The following is a 17,740-nucleotide window of genomic DNA, read 5'->3' as shown; positions in this document are numbered from 1 at the left end:
ACATATTACACTCTTATCTCCAATCTGAAACACACACTTGGTTCATTAGCTGGTGAGTCGGAAGATGACGATGAATAGCGACTAACTGTATAAGACAACAAATGCCTAATGGGCTGGTAAACCTGGCTTTCTGGATTACTTGATTACTTTGTGCTTATTTAAGTAATTTTGATGATTTCCTGGGTGCCTTAAACCTAGGTATACACACTGAAAATATCTCTCTAGGTTGACTACTATTCGACAGAGCCATTTTAGTGGATCAGGATGTCACCTTGGGATGTCATCTTGGACTTGTCAATAAATAATTAACTGATGGTAATTTTATTGATTCAATTGGATTCCTTGGGCCCTAAAACCTAGGGTTAGACACCAAAACCACCTTTCTAGGTTGAATAATAATTGCGATATTGTCATTTTAAGCTCCTGGTGGCCATCTTGGATGCTATCTTGAAAATGACCCTTTCCGGAAGTCAGATGTTACTAGATTTTTAGTATGTTATTTAGCATGCCCAATGGTACCAGAATCCATTGAAAAACCTTTTGTATCAATTTTTGGGGGGTTCAACCATATATTGACCCCTTTAGAACGTTTCCCAGAATGGGAGCCTCCAGCAGCCAAAACCATCTGGGCGAATGTTTGAAAATACCAAGAGCATGGCACTAGCCTAAACCGCAACAAGGGGAATTCTGGTAGGAGGCGCACTGGGCGATCGGAAATGAACATTGCAGCAGTAAGGCAGCAAGTTTTGGAGCATCCTAGGGATACCAGCGCAAGACGAAATCGGATGGGATTGCCTTCGGCAACATTCAACCAAATCACAAGACTGGACCTCCACCAACATCCATATCGGATTCACATCCAGCATCAACTTACGCCAGGGGATTTTGCCAGGAGGCTGGTGCTTGCCGGATGGTTGATAGCACGTTGCGAAGCAGATGTCAATTTCCTGCGGTATCTCGTTATCGGTGACGAAGCTGCTTTCGCCAGTGATGGCAAGGTCAATACCCATAATGTTCTTGAATATGCACCGACAGGACAACCCCAGGGAATTTAATTTTGACACCAACATGAATCGACAAAAGTGGACTGTTTGGTTGGGACTTTGTGGACGTGGTCAGGTGATCGCACCATTTTTCTTTCAAAGGAATGTCAATGGTAACAGGTATCTGCAGATGATCAATGATGAAGTTTTACCGCAGCTGGAGGAGAATTTTGAGCGACAGGTTCGTGGTGTCTTCAGATATCTCTGGTGGGCCCAAGACGGCACCCCAGCACATCGTCTTATCGCTGTCCGAGATCGACGGAGGGAACTCTTTGGAGACCCAGTCATCGCCCTCAACCATGCAGTGGAATGGCCGCCAAGATCACCTGACCTCACACCATGTGATTATTTCCTTTGGGGACATTTAAAGAACAAGGTGTTCGTAACTCCTCCCCCTGATCTTGACGAATTGCAGGGCCATATTCGACATGAAGTGGATGCTTTGCGCAATGACCCAGCTATGGTGAGACGAGCAGTTTAAGGCATGCTCCGCCACTGTGAGCTTTGTGTTGAAAGTGGAGATGGACATGTTGAAGATGTGGGTGCATAAAGGCCAATCATTCCTGAGAAAAGTTCACATCTGATGTTCATTTTGCACCAATTATCCTGACTTGCATCGATTAGCCAAACTTGTAAAAATTCGATTTGAACTTGTCATTTTCAATGAACATGTACTCGGTCATGTGTGACAGCAATGATGCATGGAAGGTATCAATGGAAAGCTGAGGATCTCCTCTTAATCAGTAAACCACATGTAAATTGTCAAATTAAATAACCTTTGCATATTAACCCCTTGAAATCGAATTACCTTTTTTTTTGATACGCACTGTATGTATGTATGTGTATATATATATATATATATATATATATATATATATATATATATATATATATATATATATATATATATACATACCTGTATAGTGTATATGTATATATACAAATATATATATATATATATATATATATATATATATACATACCTGTATAGTGTATATGTATATATACAAATATATATATATATATATATATATATATATATATATATATTATATATATATCTGTGAGAAATAGTAGAAACTCCACAGTACGAGCAGGGCGTCTCATTTGCATTAAATAAATAATCGGGAGATTAAATCAGACGCGGACGTAGCTTCAGGACATCGATCTTTAATTTTCGACAAGCTTTCGACCAACAAAGGTTTTCTTCTTAGTCGTCCACAAGTTCAACGGAACTTCACTTCTTCACGTTCACTTCCGTCATGATAACGATTGATTACGCGTCAACAGCCCACTGCTATATATATATCTGTGCAGTGTCTGTGTTGTGTTGTCTTGTCACTGAACTACTCCCTCAAACTTTTGTGAAATCGTATCAAACTTCTAGTATGCACCTTTCTCTCCCGTGGATATGTCCGAAGGGTATTTATTTTGAAAAAAAATTCAAAGTTTTGAAATTACTTACTTGGTGGCTTTTTATCCGCAGCTCAATGGAATACTGCTCTCACCTCTGGGCTGGGGCTCCTGCCTCACACCTAGCTCGTCTTCACGTTGTTGAAACCAAAGCTTTCAGAATCATTGGAATCTCCCGCGATGAAGCTAACTCCAAGGGCCTTTCACTCACTCACCGTAGGCAGGTTGGTGGTCTTTCCGTCTTCTACCGAATCCTCCCTGGCCTTGCCCCCCCAGCTCTCTCTGGGCTCTGTCCCCCAAATATTCCTACAGGTCGCACAAGATCTGCCTGCAACCCTCTTATGGTTAAACTGCAAAATCAAGACTCTCTGCTCACCTTCACTCCTTAATTCCTCTTTTCTCCCACCTCTGGAACAAACTCCCTCACTCTCTTCAATCCCACTCCACCCTCCAGGTCTTTAAAACAGCTGTTCACCACCATCTCTTATCTTCCCCCATCCAAAACCTTGATCTTTTCTACCCCCGCTAATTTCACCCCAAATCCACTTGTTTTGAAATACCAACTTCTGTCCGGGAAGTCCTTGTGTTTTATACTCCTCCCTTCCCCCCCCCCCCCCCTTCCCATGCCTCCTCCCCCCAAGCCCCATCCCACCCACACATCTCCCTGCTCTCAAATGTTATGTTTGTGTGCTTCCCCTTCTCTCCCCATCTTGTCTTCCACTCCCTCTTTTTATATATTTTGTTTGTCTGGCTGATTTGTTTGTGAAATAAATGTTAGCTCATTCACGAGCCTCGATTCAGTATACAAAAAAAAACAATCGTTTATTTTTTTTCCAACTTAAGTCTTCAACTTCAATTGTTAATAAAATGCAATATCACGTACATTACAAATACATTTGTGCAAAATAATTGTTTGAATTATGATTGGTGTAAACCATGACAACACAGCAACTCAGGTGCAGTCATCTATCTATATATCTATATATCTATATATCTGGGCAGTTTCTGTGTTGTCATTGAACTACTCCCTGAAACTTTTGTTTCCGTGGTGGTGAAGTGTTTATAATAACGTGGTGGTGGTTTTGAATCACGTGGTGGTGAGATATTTTGAATTATGTGGTTGTGAGGTGTTTTTAAATCACGTGGTGGTGAGATATTTTGAATTATGTGGTGGTGAGGTGTTTTTAAATCATGTGGTGGTGAGATGTTTTGAATTACTTGGTGGTGAGGTGTTTTGAATTACGTGGTGGTGAGGTGTTTTAAATTACTTGGTGGTGAGTTGTTTTAAATTAGGTGGGGTGAGGTGTTTTAAATCATGTGGTGGTGAGATGTTTTGAATTACGTGGTGGTGAGGTGTTTTAAATTACTTGGTGGTGAGTTGTTTTAAATTAGGTGGGGTGAGGTGTTTTGAATTACATGGTGGTGAGGTGTAATCGTTCCAAACTTTAAGTCTGCACATACCCCTCCTGTATATATGTGCTGAGGGGTTCTTTTTTGAATTGTTTTTTTTTTTCAACCTAAATTGCTTATAAAAATTGTAATATCACAAACACTACAAATACATTTGTGCAAAATAATTGTTGGTATTATGATTGGTGTAAATCATGACAACACAGCAACTCAAGTACAGTCATTATCCACAGCTAAAATCAGCCCGTTCCTCAGTAACGATGCGTGATGAGGCGAGCACAGCGAGCCGAGCAGAAACAAATCAGAAATAAATAAATAAATATATATATATATATATATATCTATATATAGATATAAATTGACTTTGCAATAATTTATTCAACAAAAAATTGTTGCACAGCATGCACAATTGCATGCACAGCTCGTTTCAAATCCCCCCGCCCCCCCCCCCCCCACAACATCTCGATGGGATTTAGATCCAGGCTTTGACTTGGCCATTCCAGAACCCTCCATTTCTTTCTTTTCAGCCATTCCTTGGTGGATTTACTGGTATGTTTAGGGTCATTGTCATGTTGCAAGGTCCACCTTCGGTTGAGCTTCAACACTCCGACAGATGGCCTCACATTATCCTCAAGCACCCTCTGGTACAATGAAGAATTCATAGTGGATTCTATGATGGTGAGCTGCCCAGGCCCTGATGCAGCAAAGCTGCCCCAAACCATAATATTTCCACCACCATGCTTTACAGTTGGTATCAGGTTCTTGTGGTCAAATGCTGTCTTTTGTTTTCGCCAAACATGTCTTCTGGTACTGTGGCCAAATAGCTCTACCTTTGACTCATCTGTCCAGAGCATATTGTTCCAGAAGTGATGGTCTTTGCCTCGGTGTTCATTGGCAAACTTTAGTCTTGCCCTGATGTTCTTTCTGGACAGCAAAGGTTTCCTCCTGGCACACCTCCCATGTAGATCAAATTTGTGCAGCCTCTTTCTAATGGTAGACTCGTGCACTTTGACATCAATAGTGGTAAGAGCTACCTGTAGGTCCCGTGATGACATTCTGGGGTTCTTAGAGACTTCTTTCAGCATCTTGCGGTCTGCTCTCGGGCTGAACTTGCTGGGGCGGCCTGGCCTGAACAAGTTGGCAGTTGTTGGGAATCTTCTCCACTTGTAGATGATCTTCCGGACAGTCGAATGATTGATTTCAAATTGTTTGGAGATCTTTTTAAATCCCTTCCCAGACTCGTCGGCATCGATAACCTTCTTTCTGAAGGCCTCAGAGTGCTCTTTCGATCTAGGCATGGTGACGCCGCACACTTCAACAACAAAGAGCAAACCAAACTAAATGTCTGAGGTATAAATAAGACAGGTTCCTCCAAGATCCTCTCTGACGATGTTCTAATCATTTGCAGCTGAGCTGGTGCACCTGATTCTAATTTTAGGTATTTGAAGTAGTGATAAATGTAGGGGTGTACTTACTTTTTCCACATACGAAATTTGCATTTATGTTTATTTAAATTATACAATGGACTACAAAATGTAAACGTTTCATGATATTTGTTATATTATATCACCTTTATCTATCAATATTGTTGAAATGAAGATCAAATAGCTGTATGTTGAAATATGTTGAAAAAGTCAAAACTTTACATGGGGTGTACTTACTTTTTCACGTGACTGTAGATATTGAGTTGAAAGCAAATGAAATCCAATCCTTTGTGGAATAAAAAAGAAGAAGAGGTTCTATGATGTGCTCAAAACAATATATGGGCCAAAATCCTCTCGAGTTTCACCTTTTTAGGTAACATTAGTTACAGTTAAAGAAAATATCCTGGAGAGATGAACCGACGACTTCAAAAATGTTTTAAATCGCCCATCATCGATCATTGACGAAGAAATAAATTGATTACTCAAGTTCCAGTCAATGTGACCCTATCTGTACGACCTTGTTATTCAGAAACTCAGAAAACAACATAATTTCTATCGAATGGTAAATCTCCAAGAATGGATGCAATTCTAACAGAAATTTACAAAGCAGGAAAACCTCTCCTGGTGGAAAAGCTATCAGAACTATTTAAATCTCCAGTATGTTGGGACAAGAGTGGTTGGTACTTCAGGTACTTCATGTACCTGAAGAGTACATGGACACATGAATTATAAATTTTTTATAAAAGTAAACGAAACTGTCAAGTTTGCGACAATCATCAAGGTATCTCTATATTAACTCTTGCAGGAATCTTTCTTGTGAGAATTTTTTTTAATGTGAGAAGTTTGCTAAACCACCTTAAACAACACATGGAGAATGGTTTACTTCCATGGAGCCAATGTGGCTTATTTGGAAAGAAAAGCAATACAATCAACATGATTTTTGCCGCTCAACAGCTCTCGGAAAAAAAGAAGAACAAAACTGATCTTTACACAGTTTTTGTTGATCTAACAAAAGCTTTCGATTCCTTGAAGGCCTTTGGAAAATAATGTCTAAATTTGGCTCTTCTGCAAAGTTTATCAACATTCCACGATGGCATGCTTTACCCGTGTCCAAGAAAATGGAAAAAGGTTGAATGCCTTTTCAGACACAAATGGTATAAAGCAAGGAAGTGTTTTGGCTCCTCCCCTTTTCAGTATGATTACCTGCGCCACCGAAGGTGGATGGAGGTTATGTTTTCACCCTGTCTGTGGGTTTGTGAACAAAATATCTCAAAACATTGTGCAAAGATTCAGACAAAATTTGGTAGACAGGTTGGGTATGTGACAATGAAGAAATGATTATATTTTGGTGAAGATCCGGATTCGGATCCGGCTACTAGAATTTTGAAGTCATTCTTCACCATTGGGAGATCGGGCCAAAAACGATATATAGCGCGATATCTCAAAAGGTTTTGGACGGATTTGGGCGAAACATGGTGGACCGGTTGGGTTTCTGACAAGGACGATTCTGTTCGATTTTGGTGAAGATCTGAATATGGATTCGGATATGAGAATTATTTAATTTTTTCAGTAATTCTTCACCATTGAGTGATAGGGCCAAAAACTATTTCTAGCAGGATATCTCAAAACGTTATAGACGGATTTGGACGAAACGTGGTGGAGAGGTTGGGTATGTGACAAGGAAGAAATGATTATATTTTGGTGAAGATCCGGATTCGGATCCGGCTACTAAAATTTTGAAGTTATTCTTCACCATTGGGAGATCGGGCCAAAAACGATATATAGCGCGATATCTCAAAAAGTTATGGAAGGATTTGGGCGAAACATGGTGGACCGGTTGGGTTTCTGACAAGGACGATTCTGTTCGATTTTGGTGAAGATCTGAATATGGATTCGGATATGAGAATTATTTAATTTTTTCAGTAATTCTTCACCATTGAGTGATAGGGCCAAAAACTATTTCTAGCAGGATATCTCAAAACGTTATAGACGGATTTGGACAAAACTTGGTGGAGAGGTTGTGTGTGTGACAAGGAAGAATCGATTCGATTTTGGTGAAGATCTGAACATGGATTAGAATATAAGAATTATTTAATTTTTAAAGTGATTCCTCACCATTGAGTGATCGGGTTAAACCAACATATAGCAGGATATCTCAAAAGGCTATGGACGGATTTGGACAAAACTTGGTGGAGAGGTTGTGTGTATGACAAGGAGGAATCGATTCAATTTTCGTGAAGATCTGAACATGGATTAGAATATGACAATTATTTAATTTTTTAAGTGATTCCTCACCATTGAGTGATCCGGCTAAACCAACATATAGCAGGATATCTCAAAAAGTTATGGACGGATTTGAACGAAACTTGGTGGAGAGGTTGGGTGTGTGACAAGGAAGAATCGATTCGATTTTGGTGAAGATCTGAATATGGATTAGAATATGAGAATTATTTAATTTTTAAAGTGATTCCTCACCATTGAATGATCGGGCTAAACCAACATATAGCAGGATATCTCAAAATGTTATGGACGGATTTGGACGAAACTTGGTGGACAGGTTGTGTGTGCGACGAGGAAGAATCGATTGAATTTTGAATTTAAGATCCGGATCCGGCTAGCAGAGTTTGTTAAGTGATTCTTCACCATGGGGAGATCGGGCCAAAAACGATACAAAGCAGGATATCTCAAAACGTTGTGGACGGATGATTTTGATTAAATGTGATTCTGTATTGTGATTTTTCTGGTCTACTCTGGGATACAAAACGTAAACTGTTCACCTGGCGGAGGTATGCTCTCTACTGAGTGCCGTTCTAGTTTATGTTATTTTATCTTTTAGCCTGAGGTGATACACATTAATGGAGTAATTATCGGCATGGATTCTTGATTTCTTAACAGAAAGTGAGTGTGGAGGTGATAATGTGACAAAGAGTTGGGGTCCTAACACCCCACAAGCCCCAAGGGTGGATCCGTACATGCTTATTGTGTCAAATCTGTATGCACATATATGTGGCATAAGAGAGAAAAGTGAAGATTTCAATGCATACACAATGAGAAAGACATGGTCATGAAAGAAAAGTAAACGTAATGAAACCATGCAAGTGTAAAAAATGTGAAAGTGAAAATATCAATTTTATCAGACGATGCATGATCTCTGTTAATGTGAGGACAAACTGTCCATTTTGCTCCTACAGGTGTGCCTCTGGTCGAGGGTCTGAGTAAAATGCCAGCCTGCAATGGCGCACGGAATACAGGTCACTCCACCTGCATCGCGTTTGCTCCTCGGCTGGTAAGGACACCACCTATTCTTCACCTCTATTCATGCCTGGACCCCAATAAGAACAATGTGCATTTTACGGTACAAAGATGTCCTTTCGCGAAGAGTTGTTTACTGTTACTCGGTTGTCTTTCCAATTGCAGAAGTGCATTCAATTAATCACCAAGCCTGCCATGTTCACAGGAGGCACTCCCACAAGGTTCAAATTCCATTTACTGGTGGCGATCCATCAGGTGTTTTGGTAGCACACACCTATCCACTCAGGCCTTGCACTGGCCCACATCGTCTGCAGTTTGCAGTATTGGTAGCTGGATTTTTAGTGACCTGAGATAGCTCTCCAACTCTTTCGTTGTGCAGTGGCACATCCCTTTCTCACAGGCATTCTTCTAAATATTTTAAGATATTTTAGAAGCTTTGTGAGCCATTTCAGGTAACAATACTTATCTCGCTAACACGATATGTACTTTGGGGTGCCCTGAACACCACTATTTATTGGGGTTCCTGCACATGCATGCCGAACATTTTGGGGCGGATTACGACTTATGTCATTTTGAAAGTCCCATAATGGGGAAAACCAGCATAAAGTAGAAAGTTTTACATACAATTACTGACAGCAAGTATCACAATGATGATCGAATCATTACCTCCGCCACCAAAGGTGGATGGAGGTTATGTTTTCACCCCTGTCTGTCAGTCTGTGTGTTTGTGAACAAAATATCTCAAAAAGTTCTGGACGGATTTGAACGAAACATGGCGGACATGTTGGGTGTCTGACAAGAACGATTCGATTGAAATTTGGTGAAGATCTGAATATGGATTCGGATTTGAGAATTATTTAATTTTTAAGTGATTCTTCACCATTCAGTGATCGGGCTAAAACCAACATATAGCAGGATATCTCAAAAAGTTATGGACGGATTTGGACGAAACTTGTTGGACCGGTTGTGTGTGTGACAAGGAAGAATCGATTCAATCTTGGTGAAAATCTGGATCCGGATCCGGCTAGTATAATTTTTGAAGTGATCATTGGGAGATAGGGCCAAAGTTCACCATTGGGAGATAGGGCCAAAAACGATTTATAGCAGGATATCTCAAAAATGTGTGGAAGGATGATTTTGATTAAATGTGATTCAGTATTGTGATTTTCTGGTCTCCTCTGGGATACAAAACGTAGACTGTTCACCTGGCGGAGGTATGGTCTCTACTGAGTGCCGTTGTAGTTCTCGATTCATTCAGCATTGGCGTATCGGCCAGAATAGTAAATTAAACAAAAACCCTGTCCATTTGGATTGACTGTGATTGATTTTTGGCTGTTGTTATTACGCAATAATTCACAATTGCTCTGAAACAGTCGGAGATTATGACTAATGTCATTTCATTCTGTGCGCAGCACATGGCTGCTGGCGTGCACCATTGCGTAGTTGTGCCATGTAGGTAGAGCAGGAATTTGAAATTTGTTTAGGGTGTCAGCGATAGCTCGCCTACTCTTCATGAAGCACACCTTCGGATCTTTAAAGTCCTTCGGATCAATTTCATGAAGATTTAAATTGACGATCTTAATCAAAGCTCGCTTCAATTGGATGGAAATCGATGATTTTTCAGATGAAAATTGATGATTTTAGAAGTTTTACCCTGAGTTGCCCTTTGATATTTTGACCCCAGAATATTGGTTTTCCAATTCCATGATGTACAATGCAATTGCTCTTTAATTTTCAGGTTAATCGGATGAAAATTGACGATTTTTCAAATGCAAATTGATGATTTTATAAGTTTGACCTTGAGTTGACCTTTGACCGTTTGACTTTTAAAATAGTTGGTTTCCCAATTCATTGAGGCACTATGCAATTGCTGTTTCAGTTTCAAGTCAAACTGGATGTAAATTGACAATTTTGCAGATGAAAATTGATATTAGAAGTTTGACCTTGAGTTGACCTTTGACCTTTTGACCTCAAATATTGTTGGTTTCCCAATTTAGTGACACAATACGAAAATGCTGTTCAACTTTCAAGTCAATCTGATGAAAAACGACAATAAGAATTTCGACCTCAAGATGACCTTTGACCTCAAAATCAATAGGCTTCTTCCCTATGACCAACTCTATCACTTGGTGGGGTTTCGTAAAGATCGGTTTAAAGTTGTGACCTGTAGGTGATTGATATACAAACAGACAGACAGAATAACTTACAAGACCAACCAATATACTTGGAAAATCTTTGTTTTTTTCGATTCTTCCAAGTAAAAAACTTAAATTTATATCCAGCAGCAGGTCGATGATGCTTGCCTATTTTTTTTTTTTTTTCAATACAGAATCGAGGCTCGTGTAAGAGCTAAAACATTGAACATGGAAAGATGCACAGACACATAAAACATGCAATGAAGGGAGCGGGAGACAAGAGGCGGAGAGAGGGAAGTATGCACGCACAACAACAGAAGAGAACAGGGACGTCGGATGATCTGTGGAAGGTGGAGGGCTGGGGGAGGAGGGAGGGATACACGGTATAAAGCAAATGAACACTTCTCGGAATTTCAGGAAAGAAGTTGGGGATTTAAATAGGCAGATTTTGGGTGTTTTAACGGGGATAGAAAAGATCAAGGTTTTGGATGGGGGAAGATAAGAGATGGTGGTGAACAGCTGTTTTAAAGACCTGGAGGGAGGAGTGGGATTGAAGAGAGTTTGGGAGTTTGTTCCAGAGGCGGGAGAAAAGAGGAATGAAAGAGTCAAGGTGAGCAGAGAGTCTTGATTTTGGCAGTTTCACCAGAAGAGGGTTGCTGGCAGATCTTGTGTGTCCTGCAAGAATATTTGGGGGACAGAGCACAGACAGAGCAGGGAGCGCAAGACCGGAGAGGATTCGGTAGAAGACAGAAAGACCACCAACCTGCCTGCGGTGAGAGAGAGAAAGGCCCTCAGAAACAGCTTCATTGCGGGAGATTCCAATGATTCTGAAAGCTTTGGTTTCAACAGCGTGAAGCCGAGCTAGGTGTGAGGTAGGAGCACCGGCCCAGAGGGGAGAGCAATATCCCATTGAGCTGCGGATGAAAGCCTTGTATGTGGTGAGGAGCTCAGAAGTGCCCAGAAAGAACTTCGCATGATGGAGGATGCCCAGTCAGTGACTGGCTTTGGAGGCCAGCTTGGAAATGTGGTTTTCCCAGGAAAGATCAAGGCAGATAGTGAGACCCAAAAGTTTGAGTGATGAAACTTCAAGAGGATTCTTCAGAAAGTAGATGGGAGGGTTGTCCAGACGGTTAATTCGGAGAGACAAAGTGAGAGTGTGAGATTTGTCAGGATGTTCCACTTGTTTGACCAGTTTGTGATATTGTCCAGGTCTGCAGAGAGTAAAGAGGCTGCTGCCTGCCGATCTGAGGGTTGGGATATGGAGCGGCAGAAAGTGGAGTCATCAGCAAAGAGATAGAGAGTATTTTTCAGAGAGTCGGAGAGGTCATTAATGAAGACCAGAAAAAGCACAGGGCCCAGAACACTGCCTTGGGGAACTCCAGCCTGAACAGGAAGGGGAGATGAGAGAAATCCATTCAGGGCCACACATTGACTGCAACCAGAGAGGAAGTCCGCAAGCCATGAGTGGAGATTTCCATGGATACCATACGAGGAGAGTTTGGAGAGCAGAGTGGGGTGCCAGACCGTATCGAAGGCACGATATATGTCAAGGGAGACGGCTGTGATTTCCTGTTTGGCATTGAGGACCTCCATCCATTGTTGAGACAGCAGAAGCAGCATAATAATCACAAAATCACAAAATTAATCACAATCACGAATATCAATACAATCATAATATTGTAGCGGCTACCGCTGGGTTTTCACAATCGCCTTGCACCTATCAAGGACGCGGAGCGATCACCATGCCGGGCTCGTCCAGGACGCCCAGGCAGGCCCGCGCTCAACTTGCCAGGCCTCGGTCAGGACACCCGGGCATGCCCGGGCATGCCCGGGCAGGCTCGCCCTCAACTTGCCAGGCCGCAGCCAGGACGCTCGGCCACGCCCCCTCTCGCCTTTCCTGGGCAAACGCTCCGGGATAATGTGTGTATATATATTGCTGCCCGATAAACGGGCTTTTGGGAGAGTACCTGAGTGTTTTGTTTGAATAAAGCAACTAGGACGAATTCCAGCTTTTTGTCGCGTCCATTCTTCCGATCGACGTGGGAGCCCGAGCTCCTTCATTGGTGACCTACCGACATGGACACGGCAGTGGCCCTTAAACTGCCTACCTTCTGGGAGGCTCACGCGGCGGTTTGGTTCGCACAGGCGGACTCCCTGTTCGCCCTGCGAGGCATCACGGCCAACGACACCCGCTTCCACCATGTGGTAGCAGCGCTCGGTTCAGCCACCGTGGCCCGCACCCTGAGCCTCCTCGAGAGCCCGCCAGCCGCTGACAAATACGGCGCGATTAAAAAGCTCCTCCTCGACGCTTTCGCCCTCCCATCGGCGGAACGCGCACGGCGCCTGCTCGACCTGCCCGAGCTCGGCGACACGCGCCCTTCCGAGCGAATGGACTACATGCTTTCGCTGCTCGGCGAGCACTCTCCGGCATTCCTGTTCCGGGAGCTGTTCCTCCGTCAGCTGCCTAGCCCGGTACGCCTCGCCCTGGCAAGCACGACGATCACGGATCCCCGTGCCCTTGCCAGGGAAGCTGACAAGATCTCCGCCGCAGGCCAGCGCATCGCAGCAGCGACCTGGGGCCCACCGCCATCCGACGCAACACCCATGGCGCCCGAGCACCCGGCAGGGTCGACGACCGAACTGCCGACGCAATTGGCGGCCGCTACACCGAGCCGACCACCTCCAGCACGACGACCGGGGCCTCCACCTGACCAAGCGTGGTGTTACTATCATGCCAGGTTCGGACAGAAGGCGCGGACATGCCAACCCCCGTGCACCTTCGGCAGGCTGGGAAACGGCCAGGCCGGCGTTCATTACCAGCCATGAGCGCCGGCCACACGGGCAACTTACTGTTCATCACGGATAAAGCGTCCGGACGGCGCTTCCTGTGCGACACCGGCGCCCAACTGAGCGTCATACCCGCCTCTGACCAGGACAGGCAGTCCGCGGTTTGCGGCCCCTCCTTGGTTGCGGCCAACGGATCGGCCATCCGCACCTTCGGCCTGCGCAACGTCACCCTCTGCTTCGGCGGCCAATGCTTTGCTTGGACGTTTGTAACCGCAAACGTGCCCATGGCTCTGCTAGGCGCCGACTTCCTCTGCGCACACGGACTGCTGGTGGACGTCCATCGGCGTCGTTTAATCAACGCCGAAACCTTCAGCTCCCTGAGATGCACATTGAGCAGCTCCGCGCCGACCGAGCTGGCATGCGCCCTCCCGGCGGCGAACGAGTTTGCTCGCCTGCTCACGGAGTTCCCGGCCCTCACGCGGCCGACGTTTTCGGCCGTCGCAGTACGGCATGGGATCGAGCACCACATACCAACCACGGGCCCGCCGGTCTATGCCAGAGCCCGCCGCCTCGACCCAGCCAAGCTCGCCGTGGCCAAAGCCGAGTTCGATGCTTTAGAACACCTCGGCATCGTGCGGCGCTCCGATAGCGCGTGGGCTTCGCCACTACACATCGTCCCAAAGCCAGGGGGCGGCTGGCGCCCATGTGGCGACTACCGCCGCCTTAACGATGCTACCACCCCCGACAGGTATCCGATCCCGCACATCCAAGACTTCTCCGCCCGTCTGGCGGGACGGGTCATTTTTTCGAAAATTGATCTCATACGGGGATATCACCAGGTACCTGTCAGGGCGGCCGACATCCCTAAAACGGCAGTCATCACGCCGTTCGGCTTATTCGAATTCTTACGGATGCCGTTTGGTCTCAAGAACGCGGCTCAGGCATTCCAGCGCTTGATGGACGGCGTGCTGCGTGACCTGCCGTTCCTTTTCGTTTACCTGGACGACATCCTCGTCGCCAGCACGTCCCGGGCCGAGCACCTCCTCCACCTCCGAACACTGTTCGGGCGCCTCAGCGAGCACGGCCTCATCGTCAACCCGGCCAAATGCCACTTCGGCACGACGGCCATTGATTTTTTGGGCCACCACATCACCAAGAACGGGGCGGTGCCGCTGCCAACCAAGGTCGAGGCCATCACCACGTTCCCGCGTCCCCGCACCATAAAGGCCCTGCAGGAATTCCTGGGAATGGTGAATTTTTATCACCGCTTCGTGCCCCGCGCTGCTCAACTCATGCGACCCCTCTACGAAGCCCTCCGGGGCAAGCCGGCCAAGCACGACATCGCCTCATCGCCCATCGCCCTCACCATGGATGCCTCCGACTACGCGGTGGGCGCCGTACATGAGCAATGGGTGAACGGGGTTTGGCAGCCACTCGCTTTTTTCAGCCGGCAGCTCCGGCCGAACGAGCTCAAATACAGCACGTTTGACCGTGAGCTCCTCGGTCTACACCTGGCCGTCCGCCATTTCCGCCACCTCCTAGAGAGGGCCGACCTTTCACGGCGTTCGTCGACCACAAGCCGTTGGTTTACGCAATGGCCAAGGTCATGGAGCCGTGGTCGGCCCGCCAACAGCGCCACCTCTCCGCCGTGTCGGAGTTTACCACGGACATCCGGCACGTCGCCAGCAAAAACAACGCCGTGGCCGACTGTCTTTCCCGGGCCAGCGCGAACGCGGTCCACCTGGGCGTGGACTTCGCGCTTATGGCGGCGGACCAAACCACCGACACCACGGTGCAAGCCCTCCGGGCGGCGGACACGGGCCTCCGCCTGGCCGACATCCCCTTCGCGGACACTGTCCTGCTCTGCGACGTCTCCCAAGGCCAGCCTCGCCCCATCGTGCGCGTCACCTGGCAACGCCGCATCTTCGCCTCCCTCCACGGCCTTCCCCACCCGGGCCGGAAAGCTTCCCAGAAGCTGGTGTCGGCGCGATTCGTCTGGCACGGCCTTCGTCGGGACGTCCGCGATTGGACCAGCACCTGCACAGCCTGCCAACGGGCCAAGGTCCAATGACACACCCAGGCCCCGCTGGCACGTTTCACTGTGCCCGAACGACGTTTCGACCACGTCAACGTGGATCTGGTGGGCCCCCTCCCCCCGTCACGGGGGTTCACACACCTGCTCACCATGGTGGACAGGACCACCAGGTGGCCGGAGGCCGTTCCCCTCGTCTCCACCACCACCGCCGATGTTGCGCAGGCTTTCATCGCCACCTGGGTCGCCCGCTTCGGCGCACCGGCGGACATCTCGTCAGACCGCAGACCACAGTTCACCTCCGAGCTGTGGGGCGCGGTCGCCCGCAACCTGGGGTCAAGCTCCACCGTACTACGGCCTACCACCCCCAAGCAAACGGGTTGTGCGAGCGATTCCACCGCTCCATGAAGGCCGCGCTCATGGCCGGCCTTCAAGACGGCGGTTGGGCCGACCGGCTGCCGTGGGTCCTTTTGGGCCTCCGCACGGCCCCCAAGGAGGACCTCCAGGCATCCACCGCCGAGCTTGTCTACGGCCAGGCGCTACGCGTCCCGGGCGAATTCGTGCCCGACGCTACCAGTCCCTGGTCCGCAGCTCACCAGCGCTCGGACCTCCAGGAGGCCGCCCGACGGTTTGCCCCCGTGCCAACATCCCCCCACGGTGACCCCCAGTCCTACGTCCCCCCAGCACTTCGCACAGCGGAGTATGTTTTTGTGCGTCACGACGCACATCGGGGGCCATTCCGGCCGCCGTACGACGGGCCCTTCCGGGTCCTGCGACGGGACGACAAGTCGTTCGTCATCGACATCGGCGGCAGGTCGGACCGGATTGCGGTGGAACGCCTCAAGCCAGCGCACGTGGACGTCGACCAACCACCACGGGTGGCCCTTCTGCCGCGGCGAGGCCGCCCCCCGTCCACGGTGCCCCCCACTCGACCGCCCACCACCACACCGGACCCCCCCCATGACCCACCAGGGGTCGCTTCGGCCGGGTCATCAGGACCCCCCTCAAATTGACCCTGCCGGTGCAAGTCGATTCTGGGGGGACGTGTGTAGCGGCTGCCGCTGGGTTTTCACAATCGCCTTGCACCTATCAAGGACGCGGAGCGATCACCATGCCGGGCTCGTCCAGGACGCCCGGGCAGGCCCGCGCTCAACTTGCCAGGCCTCGGTCGGGACGCCCGGCCACGCCCCCTCTCGCCTTTCCTGGGCAAACGCTCCGGGATAATGTGTGTATATATATTGCTGCCCGATAAACGGGCTTTTGGGAGAGTACCTGAGTGTTTTGTTTGAATAAAGCAACTCGGACGAATTCCAGCTTTTTGTCACGTCCATTCTTCCGATCGACGTGGGAGCCCGAGCTCCTTCAATATCATCATATAATCAATGTAATCATAATATAATTAATCACAAATTAATCACAAAGCTTCTATTTATTATGTACATACATACCAAGCACTGTTTATTATTGCTTACACAATGTGTAAGCATACCCCACTTATTTATATATGTATATATATAAATATATGTAAACCAGATGGTCAATATATGCTGCATTTCTTGTAGCACACTGATTACATCCACTTTTATCACTTTTGTAGCACTCAAACACACTTCTGCATGAGACACATCTCATCAAACTGTACAGCTGCAAACTTCCATTGGTTTGACTTTTTTGTTTCCCAGAAACTTTGTTGCAAAACACTGTCATATCGCAAGTGCCACACTGTTCACCGTAAACTTGGAAGTGCCCAGAATGCTTTGTGCATCTGCTATGGTGTCACTTCATCACTACATGCAAGATGTATGATAATGAAACAAATCATTTTGTGCAAGTTTTCCACAATCTCATAGAGCTGAGTCTTTCTTTATCTTGATCTCATTTTGATGTCTTTTCTCATCATGCCCGCCTACTGAGCAGCTGCACACCGTGGCCTCTTTGTTTACCCTGCTACTGCTGCTCCTGTTGTCTTTTGGAACTCTGGGATTGCCAGCAGACCGATGGTTCTCTGAGCCCCGGAGAAGTGGTCGAGGGACTCATAAACTTTCCACAGAGGCTCCACAAACCTTTGAGAGCAGACACAGAACACTACTGGGACCAGGATCTGAGTCTAGAGCAGGTATTAATGGAGTAATGCTCTGTTGAGATTGTTGAACACATATAACCTCATGTAATGTTTCTTTTTGGACCCTTTATTATTTCTCTGTTCATGGCATTGGACTCTCCTCAATATCATTTTTTTTGAAG

General features: G+C 46.8%; 2 protein-coding genes across 2 annotated transcripts in view; one reads left to right on the top strand and one right to left on the bottom strand.

Annotated features, from left to right (window-relative positions):
• Positions 1 to 17,740, bottom strand: part of LOC137425091 (uncharacterized) — an 891,893-nt gene that overhangs the window by 411,868 nt on the left and 462,285 nt on the right. The gene's annotated exons all lie outside the window — the stretch shown is intronic.
• LOC137411902 (uncharacterized) overlaps positions 1 to 17,740 on the top strand; it is an 89,428-nt gene that overhangs the window by 66,105 nt on the left and 5,583 nt on the right. The window contains exons 2-3 of the mRNA XM_068097183.2: positions 8,482 to 8,576; positions 17,414 to 17,612. Of these exons, the coding sequence (XP_067953284.1) occupies positions 8,511 to 8,576; positions 17,414 to 17,612 (265 nt within the window). The 5' untranslated portion in view covers positions 8,482 to 8,510. The remainder of the gene's footprint in view (positions 1 to 8,481; positions 8,577 to 17,413; positions 17,613 to 17,740) is intronic.

Source organism: Myxine glutinosa, chromosome 1 (assembly GCF_964187855.1).
Source record: "Myxine glutinosa chromosome 1, kmMyxGlut1.1, whole genome shotgun sequence".
NCBI lineage: Eukaryota > Metazoa > Chordata > Myxini > Myxiniformes > Myxinidae > Myxine > Myxine glutinosa.
The sequence above is the reverse complement of the archived record's forward strand: the minus strand, read 5'-3'. Positions and strand labels throughout refer to the sequence as shown.